This window comes from Triturus cristatus, chromosome 8, assembly GCF_964204655.1.
Source record: "Triturus cristatus chromosome 8, aTriCri1.1, whole genome shotgun sequence".
Taxonomy (NCBI): domain Eukaryota; kingdom Metazoa; phylum Chordata; class Amphibia; order Caudata; family Salamandridae; genus Triturus; species Triturus cristatus.
This window is the reverse complement of record NC_140591.1, coordinates 929081488-929099649: the sequence shown is the minus strand read 5'-3', so window position 1 is coordinate 929099649 and position 18162 is coordinate 929081488. Positions and strand designations below refer to the sequence as shown.

Here is an 18162-nt window from a genome sequence, read left to right as displayed (position 1 = left end):
GCTAAGGTTCATGGGGTTCGCCTTGACAGGAACCTTGTCTTAATTGTACAATTAAGCACAGTTTCTTTTTCCTTTTTGTTATGCTGTGAAATGTCTAGGAAAAATTCCAACTTTTCTACCACAAAGCTCCATGCCAAAGTAGGGTCAGCATTTGTTATGTTGAGAATTCACTACTGCAAAATCATTTCCCTGAAATGCCTAGGCTAAAATGCAAATGATGAATAACTGTACACTTTGAGCAGCCAGTCTCAAAAAATTCAATCCCTTATCTTAAGCTACAATTATCTTCTGCTGTCTGTCAGGCAAGCCATAAAGCAACTATAAGGCACCCTGCCCCATCCACAAGTTGTTCTATGGAACAAAGTTCAACAGCCCTTCGTTCAGTACGGTACAAACAGTTCCTGAAAATTCAAGATTTCATTACTTGAGATCCACCTCAGAAGGGCTAGATTTCATTCCCTTCGTCTGGTAGGCCACCAGATGTGGAAAAACCTCACTCTATGCCTCTGGTCAGTCCATTCACAACTTTCACTGAAAAGCTGTCAAACTATACTTGTTTTGCTGAAGAATGTATGCATGTTTATATTTTTAAGGTTCTGTCTATTAGGTAAAGGAATTAGAACACTTCCTGGTCTGGCCTTTTTTATAGTGGCACAATGCCCAGGAGTGTATAAGTGCTCTATAAGAATATTTCAAATCAAGTAAATCAAGTCAATTATTTTCTTGAAGATATTTTGGGACTTTTTTTAGCTTGAGCGCTTTCTCTTTGTATAAGGTACATTTGCTATGAATATACATTTTTTATATTAATTTTTTCAAATAAAAGCTGTACCAGGGTCTCTGGAGAAGGATTTTAACAACAAAATCATTTGGAAGCTAAGGGTCAGATTGTTTAACCCTTTAAATCATGGCAAAGTTACCAAAAGGGAAGGTGATGGTTATTTGCCAGATGCATTGACACAGATGCCGACGCCGTGAGGAACCTGATGCAGATGCTACGAGGCTGCTGAGCAGTGAGCATTGGGCGAGCAGATGGCCCAGGATGGGCATTCATGCCATTGAGCCACAGAGCTGCAGCTTCTCTGGTAATGGGGCTGGAGGGACCCAGGGAGCGAGTTAACCCCGACCTTGACCCCATTATGGGTCTGCAGCTGGCCCATGATTTTGCCTGTTACTTTACTAAAGCAAAGCCGGCTCACTGGTTCTCTAAAGTGAAGCCTGCCTTCAGGCTCTCTAAGAATCCTGGAAACTAACTCTGCTTGCCTCTGTCGGTTCCGACTGTTTGTGAATTGACTGTCGCTTACTTTTTCTCTCTGACACCATGAACTATACAGAGAAGTCTGAAGAGAGAATGTGCATGACGCCGAAGATTCAAGGGAGAGAGGTGAAAAATTAGGGGGGCCTCACTGGGAGGGAGAGCACGTTGGTAGAGCAGGCGGTCGTGCCAGGTCGCAGTGCAGCTTATTACCATGTGCCCTCTCCCTCTCGAACTTTTTCTGCTGCTATTAATGAATAAATAACTATGATTGTGTAGAGCACTCTTTGACTGGCAGCATAAATGAGAATTAACCCCTATAGGAATCTGGAATGCTTGATATCTCACTAAAACAAATAATGGATCTGTGTAATGTTGGCCCTAAAGCATTGGAAGATCACAAGCACTGTGCAAGCAAATACATTGAGATCATGTGCAGAAACTAAATCTAACCCCCCACGAGGTAGAGACCCCTTAGTCACTGCACTGAATGGCAAGAATCTAATTTTCTCTCTGTGTGAATTGGAAAAGGCAACTCAAGAAACCATGGTGGTGACAAAGACATCAATCAGGGCGCCCCAACTTCAATACTTCAATGGTCCTAATGCTTGGGTGGTCGCACCAAAAGCAATGCCTCTGGAGGAGAATAGATTAGGAAATATGCATCATGAGAAGCAACCGTAAAGAAAATAACTTGGCTCACTAAGCTCAGATCATGCTCCTTCCCCTGAATTTACTCCTCCCCATGCCCAGTTTCAGTCACGTCAACAATAGCACCTATCATAGTGGGAGTGTCAGCTTATCCATCACAGGAGGGTCTTTTTAAAAGAGTAGCCTCTGGCACCTTGGAGGAAGATTTTACGTTACCAGATATACATTTAGACCTTTGTAGGAAATATGGGCAACTATAAAAGGAGCATAAATTACACCCCCTGAACTCTCTGCCATTGACACTACCTATCTGGTCTGCAAATGTTCAGCAGTACATCCTCAAATCACTCTCATTTATTATGACAATTATCAGGGACGCCAGAACTGAAAGTAATGGTCAATCAGCTGTGCAAAGCCCCAGATCATGAGGTAAAGATCTCAGCCTCCCTACTGTGTTTAGAGAGGCTTCTATCCTCCATCTTAACTCTGCTGGAAACATTTTTAGGGGGGTTGGATTCTTCTCTGGACACAGTGACAGCTATAATAAAGGAGCCGATTGAAGGAAAGAAAGGTGGGGGAATCGGCGCTGACCAAATTATTTTACCAGAGGTGATCCCTCCATCAAATGCAAAGGATGCCCATAAAAAGGCACGGACTCAAATCGATTTTGGTTCACAAACAGGAAAACCTAACTATAAAGCAAGTATGGAAGAAACCCTTACAGTGGAAAGTCGAACATGTTTCAGGAAATACATCTATGATATGGATATGGACACCACTGTAGAAATAGATGCTGGTAAGAAAATCCAACTCATGGAAAAGGAAGTGTTTTTTATCTTCAAATCTCACCCCACATCGAACATAGACGCAGGTGAGCCATGTTCTGCCCAGCTAAAGCCAAAAGGTAAATCAAAACAACGGAAAGGGAAGAAAACTCTTAACTGAAGAATTACAAAAAGAGGACGTAGAAAACTGAATTTCAGAGACGGAGCAGATCTCTCACAAAGACCTAACAAGCCATCAAGGTCAGGGGGGGCCTGAGTAATTCCCAAGGTCAGAAGGAATGACGCACATGTTCTAGCTCAGGTCCCGGCTCACACATAAATGCCGGTCCAGTGATCATGAGAAGTTCAAAGGAGTTAGGAACAGTATCCATAGCTGGTCAGCCACCTTCCATCTTGATCTCCTTGAACCCAATGACCACCTCATTTGTGGATCCAAGTACAAAGAAAGGCCCTTGGATTTTGTGTAATCATGAATCTAAAGGTCAAATGCAGTGTAATATCAAAGCCTGCAAATTTGAAATTATTCCACTTTTTGACTCTGATTTATTTTGAATATGTTTGCATTCCTTACCGCCCCCCAGCCACATCGACCCCCTGCTTTCCTGGACCCACGTCAACGACGAAGACACCATAAAAATCATGAACACCATCCACTCCGGTTCACCATCCGACCCCTGCCCACACCACATCTTCAACAAAGCAAGCTCCACCAACGCACCCCATCTCTGCAAGATCATCAACAGCTCCTTCGAGACTGCCACCTTCCCGGAGAGCTGGAAGCACACTGAGATCAACGCCCTACTCAAGAAACCCAAGGCAGACCCCAAGGATCTCAAGAACTTCCGGCCCATCTCTCTCCTGCCGTTCCCGGCGAAATTCATCGAGAAGATTATCAACAGGCAACTGACCTCCTTCCTCGAAAAGAACAACATCCTGGACCCGTCCCAATCCGGATTCCGCAGCAACCACATCACCGAAACAGCCCTCATCGCTGCCACCGACGACATCAGGGCATGATGGACAACGGAGAAACCGCGGCTCTCATCCTCCTGGACCTCCTGGCTGCCTTCGACACTGTCTGCCACCACACCCTCTGCACACGCCTCCACAACGCAGGGATCCATGACAAGGCACAGGACTGGACCACCTCCTTCCTCACCGGCAGAACCCAGAGTGGTCGCCTCTCCCCATTCTGCTCTAAAGACACCAAGATCATCTGCGACGTACCCCAAGGATCGTCCCTCAGCCCGAAACTCTTCAACATCTACATGGCACCGCTCGCCAACATTGCCCGATCGCACGACCTCAACATTGTCTCATATGCCGACGACACCCTGCTGATCCTCTCCCTCACCAAAGCCCCCACCACCGCCAAATCCAACCTCCATGAAGGAATGAAGGCCATCGCCGAATTGATGATGAACAGCCACCTGAAACTGAACTCGGACAAGATGGAGGTCCTCATTATCGGATCCACCCTCTCCGCCTGGGACCACTCATGGTGGCCGGCTGCAATGGGAGCTGCACCGATGCCCACTGACCACGTACGCAACCTGTGAGTCATCCTGGACTCCGCATCGTCAATGACCCAGCAAGTGAACGCCGTCTCCTCCTCCTGCTTCAACACCCTCCGCATGCTCCGCAGGATCTACAGATGGATCCCCATCGGTACCAGAAGGACAGTCACCCAGGCCCTCGTCAGCAGCAGACTGGACTACGAAAACGCTCTCTACGCAGGAACCTCAGCCAAACTCCAGAAACGACTACAACGCATACAGAACGCCTCCGCATGCCTCATCCTCGACATCCCCAGCCACATCATAGCCCACCTGAAAGACCTGCACTGGCTCCCCGTCAACAAGAGGATCACCTTCAAGCTCCTCACCCACGCTCACAAAGCTCTCCACAACACTGGACCAGCGTACCTCAACGAACGACTCAACTTCTACACCCCAAACCGCCAGCTTCGCTTCACCGACCTCGCCCTCGCCACGATCCCCCGCATCAGTCGAGCGACCGCCGGTGGCAGATCGTTCTCCCACCTCGCCACAAAAACCTGCAACACCCTTCCCATCTGCCTACGACAGACCCAGGACCTGCTGGCCTTCAGGAGACTCCCCCAAGACCTGGCTGTTTGAGCAGTAGCAGCACCCCCCCCCAGTGCCTTGAGACCCTCACGCGTAAGAAGTGCGCACTACAAATGTACTGATTGTTTACTTAACTGTTTTATGAGCATAGCGACTTTCAATCTAATCCAAAGCAGAGACACTAACCTGGTCTCTTTACAACATACAGGGGTTAGAGCCGAATCAAGGGGGCTTCTTATTCTAAACGTATTGTAAACACAATAAAAATATTTTTTTAAAGCTTGCAATGTAGATATATCAATGTCATTCCAGTACCAGAGGAGAGGGGTGAAATGGAGGCAAGTATCTGCCATAGTCAGGGTAAAGCTTGGGGGGAAGGACTGTCCTCCCCCATCCTATAGCGCTGTCCTGAGGACTGATGCTGAGGTGTTGCAAGTACACCTTGGAAAAATGGAAGACGGGAAACTTATAGGGAGCCCACAATATATCCAACCTAAGCGCACAGAAGCAAACACATAGATGGAAACAGCTGCCCAGTGTCTAAAATAGTGCTTTTTTGACTAATCGCCCTTTACTGTCCTATAATTAGCAATAAGTTAAAGACTGTTTCTTGGAACGCATTGGGAGTAAAAAACAGCAGGGGGAAGCTACAATTCCTAAGCGTGCTAAAATTGTATATGATCTGCCTTCAGGAGATATGGTGTGATAGAGAGCTTCAGTGTTATGACTACTTTTCTATTGATTGTAAAGCCAGGCCCTCTAGAAGAGGACATGCTAAGAGGGAATACCATTTCTCTTTTCGAATAGGTATAAGTGGAAGTATGATTACTATGTGGATCCCTCTGATTTCTTTATGACATTAACTCTCTTCCATCCTGGTGGGGTGCAGGGTGTACAACAGCTTTTATTTGTAAATGTGCATTTTCCACCTGAGGCCTCATATGATGCACTTGTGCACAAGGTTTTTTAATTTATCAAAAAATATCTTGATAAGGATCAGGCTCCTCACGTAATCTTGGTAGGGGACCTAAACTGCAAACTATATAATCATGCTTTGAAACAACTACGTGACGTTGAAAAAGAGGAAGCCCCCGATCACGTTTCCATCAAAGATAAGAACTGATAAGAGAGGCTCTCTCCTATTGGGTCATTTGAAAAGTAGTAACTGTATTATCGCAAATGGATGACTACTAACTTATTCGCCCGCACAATACACACATAAATCCTTAAGGCGAGGTACAATACCAGAGTACGGGGTGGTTGGCTCCGCTTCTTTTTACTTACTGGGTGATTTAAAGGTAGTGGATGTACCCATCAGTGATCATAGCCTGGTGATCTTCTATCTAGGCTTAAATATGTCACCTATCTGTTCCTGGAGATCTGATGGGATTTCCTTTAAGTTTGCTAAAAAAAAAACCAAGAATGCCACAGTGGAATCATAGGATGCTCATTGAATTAAAGGGTAAATTAGAATTTACCCTTGAAAGTTTTAATGGCTGGAAGGGCGATGAATTGGAAAGCTCTTCCATGTTCATGAAGCAGTTGTTAGTAAGGGCTAATAAAAAAACAGCTAAGAGTAGCTTCAAGCCTACTCCCCTCCTGATTCTCTTGTTGAATAGAGAAATAAATACCCTATTCAGAAAACAATACATGATATATTCCCTCGAAAGGCCTGCCTGAAAAGAGAGGAATGTGAACGACTATGGGTAGATTTGAGAGAGGCATTGATTACGGTACAGATGAGGCCCTTTTGGACCTTAGTAGCAGAGGGTTTGCCTCAAGAGTAAGATTGCTTCCCTCTGCCATCAAAGAAGCTAGCTAGATTAATTTTATTGGGGAATGAAATGCGGAAAATAAAGAGGAGGTTAAATGTACTGACCTAGAAATGAGCTTATATTCTCATTCCCCCCTCAGTTAGTGAAATCCAACTAGCCATATGAGAGATGCATTCATCTTCTGCGATGGGGCCCGATGACGTCCCTATCTCTGCTATAAAACAAGAACCCTCCTTCTCAGCAAAATATTGTTCCAAGTTTCCAAAAGCTGTTTCAAGAATATGAAAGCCCCCTGTCCCTCCTGGACAGGAAGCATTATATACCTGTTATATAAGAACGGAGATCAAAATCTGCCAGGTAACTGCAGACAGATAGCTCTCTTAGATGCGATGGGAAAAGTTTTTACAAAATGTCTTCTGACCCAGATAAACGAGTGGGCAGAAGATACCAATATAATCTTTATGGAGCAAACCGGGTTCCGGAGAACTTATGGAACGATGGACAATAAAGAGGCCCTTTTGCTGATTAATGAGAAGTATGTAGGGGTAAGCGGTGGAGCTACCTATGCAGCCATTATAGACTTCTGCACGGCATTTGACAAAGTGGACCCTCCTTTGATGTGGAGGAAGCTTATAAGGCTGGGTATTCCAGGCACACTGCTTGACTTAGTAATCACACTCCATTCCTCTACCTGGTGTAGTGTACTTTTAGGTGGTGATCAAAGCCTCTCTGAGAACAAAAAAACTCAAAATGATTTAAATCAAGGGTGCCTCCTAGCCCTGATTCTTTTCCCACTATATATTTCAGATATCTCAGGTCTCCTATCTCAGAGTGAGGGTATTACATCATCCATTGGCGTAAAACAATAGCCTGCTTGTTATATGCAGATGATATATTATTTTTAGACCTCTCCCTAAAGCACTAAATTGTTGCCTGCTGCCATTGCAACAATGTTCTAACACTCATTACATAAAGATTAACATATTAAAAAGTAAAATGATGTCCTTTCATGGCAAGAAGAAACACAAATATTAGAATTTCTCCTTGGCTCCTAGAAATAGGTATTTAATGTGCTGCAATCTTTGTGATAAGGCCCATATCAAAAATAACTAGAGTAAAGTGCAGACCAAGGCCAAAGGTTTGGGTGCAGTTTATAGGGCCACAGGTAGAAGATGCTTCTTTTGTCTTCAGGAGGCTTACAGAGGGAAAATCCCAACTTCCCTTCTGTATGGTTTGGAGGCAGTTGGAGTGGCTAAATGAGGCTTCCTAAATGTGGTGGAAGGACAGATATTGAGAAACATTTCTTTGGTTAATTCTGCAATTTCAGAGGCCGCCTTCAGACTGCAAATGGGCTAATAAGTGCATATGTCAGGAGGCCTGGCTGGAGTAGTACACTGGGTTACCTGTGTAGCAAGGAGTAATGAACTTATGAAGAAAGGTCACTTATGAAGAAAGAAATGCTAGAAGACAAAAGGACAAGTCAATAGCCTATAGAAACTTCCTATTTTGTGGTTGATCAGTGAAATTTAGACCTCAACTTTGTCCTCACACTAACAGTGTCACAACTAAAAACCGCCCTAAAATAGGCCACATGGGAGTTGCATTTTTGCATGGATAGGGAGACGTGCCACAGAAAAGGGGCTTCCGGTATATAATCAATTCCATTACAGTAAATATTTATTGGAGCCTGCCTCATTGTTTGACACATTTCTGAATCCTTTCGAGGTTGGGTACACTCTCCTTCAGCCCCCTCATGGCCAAATGGTATGGAATCTCCTCAGAATATAAAATATGCCATAACAGGATCTAAGACTTGAACCATGTCTTATTCGTTTGTCCGGCACATTTTTTACACTGTCCAAAATTGTTGAGAGCCATATGCCTGCAGTTATCCATATGATTGGCATCTGAAGTACAACAGTCCCATTATGCGCCTTCCATTTTAATGTTTTGTTATAGAATCTTTGACTTTTTTTAAGGGTTTTTTAAATGTATCCTGATGTTATGGATGTTACAGTGTGGCAGTTTTATTGTGGATTGGGGTTTCCTATGTATATTAAGTGATTTTTTATGTTTTATGGATATATGTATATTTTACAACTGTTTTTCTGAGGTTCGCTTCGGAGTTCCGTAACATAAATAAAACTTGAACAAAAGTGATGAAAATAATTTATTTCTGTTGGAAATTGTCTAAATGTAACCATTTGCTGCTGTGCATCGAGGAGCGTACCATAGGTATTGCATGGGCCTTTCTACGCTGCCACCTATGATTTTGTTTTTAATTTCAAATTGTTTTTATTGATTTTTCAGAAAGAATGAAACAAAATGAAAACACAGTAAAAGTAAATAGCAATAACACAGCCATATGATGAAACCAAGGAAAATTATAAGAAAAAGACAACAAATTATCCAAGTGCGTTGCAAAAGGAAATAAAGCTATTTTGGAGAGGTACAGGTGGACTATGAATAACACATTCTACATAGATCTGTGATACATTACGGGCGTATATTAGAGGGCTATGAATATCACGTTACATACGGTCCATGATACATTACAGGCGTAATATAGAGGACAAAGTAAAATCACAGCGATACGTTATAGGCAAGTTGGAGAACAGTCTATAAGGAACGATCTTTAGCATGATTTTTTGCCAAAAAAGCCCTATGAAGAAAGGGCATCGTGCCAAAAAGTGCACCTACTTGAGGCGGGTGTAATGTAGGAGAAAAGTTTTTTTTCTTTTAAATGATCCACTTTGCAAGTCGGCAGCACTGTACAACTGCACATATAAAGAGTTGGAAGCATTTTAATGTTTGTCTAGGCATAGTATTTTGTACTAGTATGACTCCCTTACCATATAAAACCTATGCTTGACATCCCTCATATACATTTGCAATATGGTACAAGGGTGTGTCTATTGCGCAAGCCAACTAAATTGTTCTCCAGTGCTTGGCAACATCTAGCAACTTAGTAGATATGGCGCTGCACTTCCCTTTCCCTCACATGCAACAAAGCAACATAACTTTGACTGCTGAGCTTTGTTGAGTGACATATTAGTAAATCTGCCCTTCAGAGCATTCCGAAACGCCTTTAGTTCTTTACACTTCTAATATCCACATATTTTATTTTTTTACATTTATATGGCTGAGAAGTGTGGCTCAATGATTAGAGCGGCAGACCCTGATGCAGAGGTCTAGCCCAGGACCAGGGTTCAATTCCCCGCCTCAGTGGGTCTTGGGCTCAAAATTCCACGGACCTGATAATTCTCGCCTCGGTGCCATTCCAATCATAGAGTCCCACTGTGCAACTCTGGGCAATAGCTTGCTTAATCTCCACAACGGCCCCCACAACGCTAAGGATGCCTGGCCTCCACCTTGGGGGTGCCTGGAGTGGACGCCTCACAGGGAAAGCCAGGATGGGTTCCACAGCGGTATTCGTACAAGCGCCTTGAGACCCTTGCGGGTGAGTAATGCACTATACAAGTATCAATTTACATATGTTTCATGGGCCATTGCATCTATTATATCTGTCAGGACTTCCTTGTTGACCTTTGATGATTTCCTCTTTCAAATCCATTTTTCATTGCTTGGGTTCCCTGGTTACTAATAGGCAACAATATTTAGAAAAAAATGGAGAAGGGTATGAGCAAAATGGTCAGATAAGTTAACTGGACCTGGAGTACCATTTTCGACTTTGCCTTCTTTGAGTGTGATGATGCCCAGACTGATGTCTTTAGTGTACATGGCAGTGTAACAGAGATAACAATTGATGAATGAAACTATTATCAATTAAGAAAGAATTTGGAGTTGCAGAGGAGCATTTTTGGGATTTCCGTGAAGAGTTCAATTATTCCATTCATAAATTGAAAGATTAAAAATGTTAGTAAAGCTGACGCGAAATTTCAGTTTCTAGTGGCAAATAATTTTTTCATGAGTCACAAGCACTGTCCAGTGTCATAATAGTGCAATGTGCTGTAGGCCATCATAAATATGTTGTTTTCTTTGATGGCATGTGCCCTTTTGATATCCCAAAAAGCAAATACATGTGTGCATCTCGCTATATCCTAAAAAAAGAGGTGGGCGATGAATTCCGCTCCGCTGGCGGATTTCAGAGAGGTTTGCCCACTCCGCATGGAGTGACGAAAAACTCAGCATAATGGCAAGGAGAGGCTCGCCAACATTCAGTTGGCAAACGCGAGCGAGAAAAATCACATGCTATACCACCTCTAGGTGAGATTTCTCTATGCGGATTGTCACGGCAGGTCACTACCGCTCGCGTTGAGAAACCTGCTGCTTGCGTTGAGGAAACTGCTGCTCTAGCAGAACATCTACTCAAGCGGCAGAAAGAAGGGGTGCCTTCTTGCACAGCACGTGGTGCAGTTTGCACTGATTTTACAGCACAGAACAAACCCCGGTTGCTAAAAATCAATGCAAGCAGCACAACTTACCACACTCTGCTAATCGCGGAACTTTGCAGAGCGCAGCAGATTTTTCTCAGCACTTCGCTGAGTTTTGTGTTGCAGAACTCTGCGAACTCCGTCCAGGCTCACTCAGAAAACTCATTGTAATGGAAAGTCTTCTGTCCCTAGTAAACCCATAAACAAAGTTTAAAAACAACAGTAATAGCAATTTAGTCAGGCACTTTGATTTCCAATAGCTTCAACCTGTTACATGCTAACCCTATCGCTTAGCATTTAATATTTGAAAATGTTGGAAATCAGCCGCGGCCCGTGCCGGTAAGAGCGGTGGGCCCTAGGTGGGAGGGTATTTCGACAGACGACAATGAGTGAAAATTATTTATTCATTTAATTTTCCCTTGTGGGTGTCTGTCGAATACCCTCACCCCCCCCCCCCCCCCCCCCCAACCCGGCTCCACAACCTCACCACTGTTACCTGCACAGGGCGCGGCTGTTGGAAAGGTAAAAGCTTGAAGAGAAAAAATTTGCTTCGCTTTCTGGGATATTGAGTGAGCATGTTTTCTCTTTATTTGCCACAGAAACTGTGACATATCTTCTCTTGATATCGTGTCTAGGAGAACCTTAGGAAAAATATGTTCACAACTTCCAAGTAAGAGTTGGTCTATCACAAGACCGACCGCAACAACATTTTAGACACAAACCCCATGTTCGATTCACACGCCATTGCTTGCGCCTACCTCGTGTGTGTGGAATTGCTCCTTCACCTCCTCCACATCACTAGATATTTCTTTTTGTGCTTGTAGTGCATCTTCAGCGGAGAGAAGCCACGTGAGGACTTCCTCTAGTGCAGATTGGTAGCTGTCCAGGTCTACCTCAGTCTCCACAGGCGAGCTTCCAAATAACTTGTGTTCTTGGGTTTCAAGAGGACGCTGAGTAGGAAAAGGAACACACAATTAACCACAGAATATTCCGTGGCTCTCATATCTCTTTCATCAGGCAAGTCCTTTTTATAGTTTAGCAACAGCAGTAGTCACTTAAGATAAATCACGGTGCAATCATATGATATCAGAAGCAGCATGTCAATGAGAAAAAAAGCAGTGAAAGGAAATGGTCGTGATATTTACTGCGTGCAGGCATGCAATAACAATCAGTCGATTTCTACAGCACAGCTAATCGCCTGGGACGTTATCCAGGCACTTGTAGGCGCCTGGACAGCAGTAAAGTTCGTGTTAGTTAAATTGACACGAATTTGATCCTTGAGAGAAATTATTGTCATAACTCTGGCAATACATCTTCTGCCCAACTCACCAGAAGATCAACCAGTTTCGGCTGTGCTACATTTTTGTTCCAGAACACGTTATACTATGACATATGCGAGGGCATGCCAGTATATAGGGGCGGGGGTGCAAGCCTGATATTTTTGGATGTGGGGCTGAAGGACAGAGTGGAGCCGGGTAATGGGAGGATTGGCAGATTGTACACAATATTCATTAAGTCCTTCCAGTCGATCCAAGCTTTGATATATGTCTGTGTTCTGTGCCTAGGAATGTGTTGGTGAGTTGAGCATATGCCACAGAATATCACACCTGCAGGATACAGGCTCCGGTCCCACTCAGGTAGCTCATGGGGTTGAGTGTCTGCTGGAGTCATCTGTATATTTCCTGCAGGTCACAGGTTCCAAAGTGAGAAACAAGGAGAAAAATATGCACTTTTTTGGGTTCGTGTAATGCAGGCTCAGTGTTTGAAATAGTGTGAACTTAACTCCAGATTAAGTAGAGATATTTACAGAGCACAGTTTCATATCAGCAGCGGCATCTCAAACTGGAGGTATTATTTATAAAAACGACATGGTGTACAAGAAGTCCGAATGGCCGGAATAAAAAGGTGGGTAGTAGCACCATTGTCAGTACAACATTATTAGTCAAAATGCTACACAGTTTTTATTTACACATTTTTTACATGTTTCCAATTTAAGTTATATTGATATACCCCAATTTGACCACAATCACACATCTGAGTTTAGAACGCAGATCTTCATGTTCAAAGAAGTATATGATTACATTAGAATTTGGCAACAATAAGCTGGTTCTAAAATTGATAGGGAGAGTAAAGCTAACATCTCTCTCGCTTCAATGTTCCATTTTTTAACAATAGCAACAGGAGTCTGCTCATGGTGAGACGGCAGAAGTGAGCACTACAGCACACCAGGCAACTCAGATGTGTGTTTGCGAGTGCTTGATGTGTAAGCACTGAGAACACTGAGTGGTGCGTCTGAGCAAACCAATATGTAGCAAACATAAAAGAACAGAGAGGAAACCATTAACGCTTCAAACTTTTCCCAGCTGCCAACACAGAATTCCTGATAACACAGGGGCGTGGCTGTGATTGGTGCAAAAATATCTGTGGCACCAATCAAAAGGGCCCTAGCATCCTTTCTAGCTACTGCTGAAAGGCCAGAGGCCTGGAAACTCTAAAGATGAAAATAAGGTTTCTAAGGAGTTCAGACTACCGATTTGTTCATTTACGTCTATGAAGACTTGACGTCAATGCTAAATAAAGCCGAGGACATTTGTTTCCGACTGAGAATGCAAGAAGGACCATTTTCTCTGTGCGGATTCTTAAAAGACATCAGGTCTCGTGTGTTAATTGCTCTTTGTTTCCATTTATCTAGTGGTATATGGTAAGAGGATGATAATTTTTCTAAACAAATGCTTCACAGTTCCAAGTGGACACCAGCCTATTGACTTTGTCAATATTTCTTGGTGCATGGAAAGAGGTGTTCCATTGCAATCTAATTCCCCACTTCTTGAACATAAGCTCCTGGTCATATCTTATCTAAACGTCAACTTGACATATTTTAGATAAACATCAACTAAAGGGGATTTGCTACATGTTATGTGCTTATTTAATACCTTTGTGTCCTTTGTTCTCAGCATAGCCACCTAGTATGAAGTTGAACCATGGGAAATATGTAGAGCAGACGTTGAAGATGTGAGGGAGGGAACTGTCTGCTGAAAACTCACTACACAGAGAAACAATTAGGCATCTTGCAATGCTTTGGTTCTACTAAGGAATCCTTTGTTGACGGTTTATTGCTTGTGAGCTCTGCACCCTGATTCGAATGGAGTCACTGCTAAAGACTCTTGGGAGGGCATGCAGAGGAACATTGTTCACATTTTGGAGATTCCATCGGAGCAAGACATGGGTGGCCTCCTGATAATAGTGAACGGCAGGGGCGTAACACAGGGCCCTGCAGCCCCCGCGGTGCGGGGGGGACCCAAGCTCCAGGGGGCCCCCTCAGTAGAGTACTACAGCTGGAGAGCTCCTGATTGTGCCCTGAAGGGGCCCCTCCATGTACATTGCAGGGGGGGCCCCTCAATTTTCGTTACGCCACTGGTGAACGGTCCTATTGGATGTGCTATTGAGCAGCCATGAGAGGTACTAGAACAGTGTCCATTGGGAAAACCAGCGAGCTAGATACCAAAATCTTTGCTTGTAAGGGGATGGGAGGTTAAACAATAATGTTGGTTTTGACGCTGCTTGTGGAAGTGGACAAGACACTTTGAAGGGACTCTCAAAGTTGCATGTTGGTGCATCTGAAAGTCTCCCCTTCAATGAACATTCAAAGAGAGGTGCATTGTTCTCCCCACACTCCATGCTAGGAGTACATTTCTGATATTCCTCCCGAACTGAGCTTTCTATGATGTTATAAGAAAATGGGTTAGAAGTTGCAAAGAATGGGAGACCTTCACAAGTCTGCAACCTTCCAATTTCTGGGAACCAAGTACCCCATTGTAGCACTTGACTCTCTCAGGCTAGCAGAGGAGAGCAGTCCGGACCTACTCAGGGGACGTTGTGTTGGCTAGTACTCAACCAAAACTGAATAAATCATTGTCCAGTCAGTGTTTTTTTCTTATAAAATGGAAAAGTGCATTATTACATACACACTGCGGAATACTATGCATTAATTTACAAATATGTACTAGATGGTAGCTGGAAGTGCCTATAGTGACATTCTCCTACTAACTCAGACCCACACTGAGCACTGATCCCTAAGACCACAGTAACCCCCACTTACAAAAGAAACAATGAGGATGGGTGTCATTATAAAAAAGAAAAACTACTGGCTTTGTCATGGTGTCACCACAACAATACAAAACAGGAACATACCATATGAAACTATTACACCACCATTAACAATTACCTTGGATGGTACTGTCTTATCATAACCTTCATTCAGCTTTTTAACATTTCAATGTTGATAAGCATTAAAAATAGAATTCTGTGTGATTAAGAGTCTTTCATCCATCTTTAACATGCTGCTTCTGGAGATTTAAAACCAACCAACAGGTATCTCTGCACTTAAGAGCCTTTGTTCAAAAGCACAAGCTCCAGGAATGGTTCAAAACCCCAGTAAACTCCTCCTGGGGTCAGCAATATATAATTCTGTGAGACTTAGGCCAAAATTTGAACAAAACTGTGTGGGGCTCTGGTGGAGGACGCTGTAGTTCTGGAAGTCCCCAGAACACTTTTTAAATCATTGGTTATGCCCCTGCCCTCCCAAGGGCTCCACAAAAACAATATGTACATTGTTAAGCCCCTTGGAGGGGTTAAAGAGGTACTCTTCAGAACCTGAGGAAGTGAATAATAATGCATAGCTCTAAGGGAAGGCTTCTTGCTTTTCCGAAGCCACCTCCTGCTGCACTTTTTTTTAACATGACTCTCACTCAGCAACGTTTTATTTGCAAGGGCTGGTTACCCCTTTCCCTTTGTTGAGTGTGCCTAATGCTGGGTAATCCCCTGCCCTGAGGCTCAGCTGGCTCCCTCACTGGCACAGCTGTTATGTGCCAGCACAGAGTCTGCATCCTCTTCTGTCTCCTGTCTGCATAAAGGCAGCAGGGAGATGGTGACTCCCTGCTCACCCCCAGACATGTGTATGAAGAGCTAGGGAGGCACACCGTCTCACCACTGGAGTGCGACTGCGATCCTTTCTCTATTTCTGACCCAGGGAGATGGGGGATATAGGACAGGTTTCAATTTGTGTAAGTTCAAGAGGATGGGGTCCTCGGAGACAAAGAATGCTCTGGGGAGGGAACCCCATACACTCACCCTCCCCATTAAACAATGCATGAGGTTGTGCTGACCCCTGATGACTTGGCCTTCCTTGGGGGATTTGAGGAAAAAGTAGTGCTATGCTACTCACGCTGTTGTCCCACCTGGTCCCCCTTGGGACCAGGATTCTTTTACTGTTTTGTTCAGTGCCTTTGGGCCATTTCCAGTGATCTTTGTGTTGTTTTCTCCTGGGAGCCAGTTCTAGCTCCAGGGCCGTTTTGTTCAGGTTTCCTGGCCTCTATACCTAATTCTCCTCAGGGGACCTGATTTCACTGCTGCTGATGCTGGACCTGCCCTGTGTAGGGGCTCCTGGAAGCTGATTTTACCTTGGGGGCTCTCTCAGCAGCCCCTCCTCAGCCAACTTGCAAAATACTCTGCCTGTCACACTTCTCAGGCCCCATGGCTTTAGTCATTTTGTAGGGCACCTGTGCACCAGCAGTGAAGTCAGTGACCCCCTCCTGGCAAAGGTCACCTGTCTGCAGGACCAGTGCACATAATATCCAGGGGCAGACAGCAGGGTCGTCCACAGCAAGTCCATCTCTCCACTGTCACTCAAAGGGGATAAGGGGGCCAGCACCACTGGCATAGGATAAGCACTCCTATTTCCTGGATGCCTGTTTTAGTTAAAAAGTCCTTAAGTCCATCCTAGCAGCGGAGTCAGGTGGCTTCCTCTTCGAGCTGGGCATCAGGGGTGTAAGACCTTGCTGCAGAGAGATTCCCCAACCCTTTAAATGGGCCCCATAAGGCCTCTGGTCAATGAATATCTGGGAGATATGGGTGACTCAGGAGGCTCTCATCACATCCTGCTGGGTGGCCCCATCATTTTGCATTATGCCACTGTTGGGTATTCTTCCAGCGTCCTCAACCCCAGGTCCAGAAAGTTCTCAACAGCCACTCCCTTGTACAGGGGATTTTATTCAGGTGTGGAAAGCTCTAGAAGCTAGGCACCTCTGCTTAGTTTTAGGGTGACACATCGTCATTATACCCCTCAGCCTGGCAGCTTGAAGTGTTCTGTTGAAAGACCTTCCCTAAGAGACTATGCCCCGCCCCCAACTGTCGCAGCTGCCTGACCATTTCCTTCAAAAACCTCAAAGGGGGATCTCTCCTTTGTTTGGCTCGCTTTAGAGGTACGGCTGTCCTCCTTTGTTACTGTGGGCTCGGGCAGTCCAGGTGCAGTGTAAAGAGCTAACCAGCACATACCTATTTCGTCCCAAGCCCTCCCTTTTCCAGGACAATCCTGGGCACTGTTGAATGGCTCTATTGTGTGGAATGCCTTTGATCATACTGATGGCCAACAAAGTAATTAGCTTGGCCATGTAGGGGGAGGACTAAGGCATGGACTCTAATTAAGAGCTAAAGCTGAGACTTATGACTAATCCACAAGCACCATTAGGATTAGAGATATCATAAAAGTGACTTTGCATCTGCACTTGAAGAACATTTTTATCACCACACAAGTAGGTCTGCACGCTTGGCCGTTAATGCGATGTCTCCTTGCTGCAAGGGAGGAGACGAGGCGACGATCCTGTGGCGTGTGCGATCGTGTTGCGATGCAAAGAAATGGCGCACCGCGAGGGAGCAACCACCCTGAGGCGATGCGATGAAAATGGCTGACGCCTGGCATCCGCGCTGCGATGTCGTGATGCGATGATCTCGATGCAATGATCTTATCGAGCACTTGGCAGCCCGCAAACGTGCGATGCGATGATCTTTGGGATTAGCGAGCACTTGGCAGCCCGCAAACGTGCGATGCAATGATCTTTGGTAGCGAGCATTCGCGATGATTTTCCGTGCGCTTTCCGCTGTGGCGGCTCGCAACCGGGCGTTAGCGACAATTTCAGCACTCTCTTCTCTGTAGTAGAACTAGAGGCCCTGGACTCACAGGAGCCTCACCTGCAGATAGAAATCCTTGCTGGGAGGAAACAGGAGGCTGGTGAAGTCTGATGTGCCTGAGACTTCAAAAGGAGGCTAGTTCTCTTCTAGCCCTTGGGTGATTGCTTTAGCAAGAGTCAATAAAAGTTCTCTCAAAGTCCTTTTCCCTCTTCTTCCAAATCCAATGGTAACCACTGCAGGCCAATCCAA

General features: G+C 44.7%; 1 protein-coding gene across 14 annotated transcripts in view; it reads right to left on the bottom strand.

Moving 5' to 3' along the window:
• DMD (dystrophin) overlaps positions 1-18162 on the bottom strand; it is a 7596173-nt gene that overhangs the window by 5756462 nt on the left and 1821549 nt on the right. For all 14 annotated transcript variants that reach the window (XM_085622447.1, XM_085622454.1, XM_085622449.1 and 11 more), the window contains one exon: positions 11706-11897. In XM_085622447.1, coding sequence (XP_085478573.1) covers positions 11706-11897 — 192 coding nt within the window. The remainder of the gene's footprint in view (positions 1-11705; positions 11898-18162) is intronic.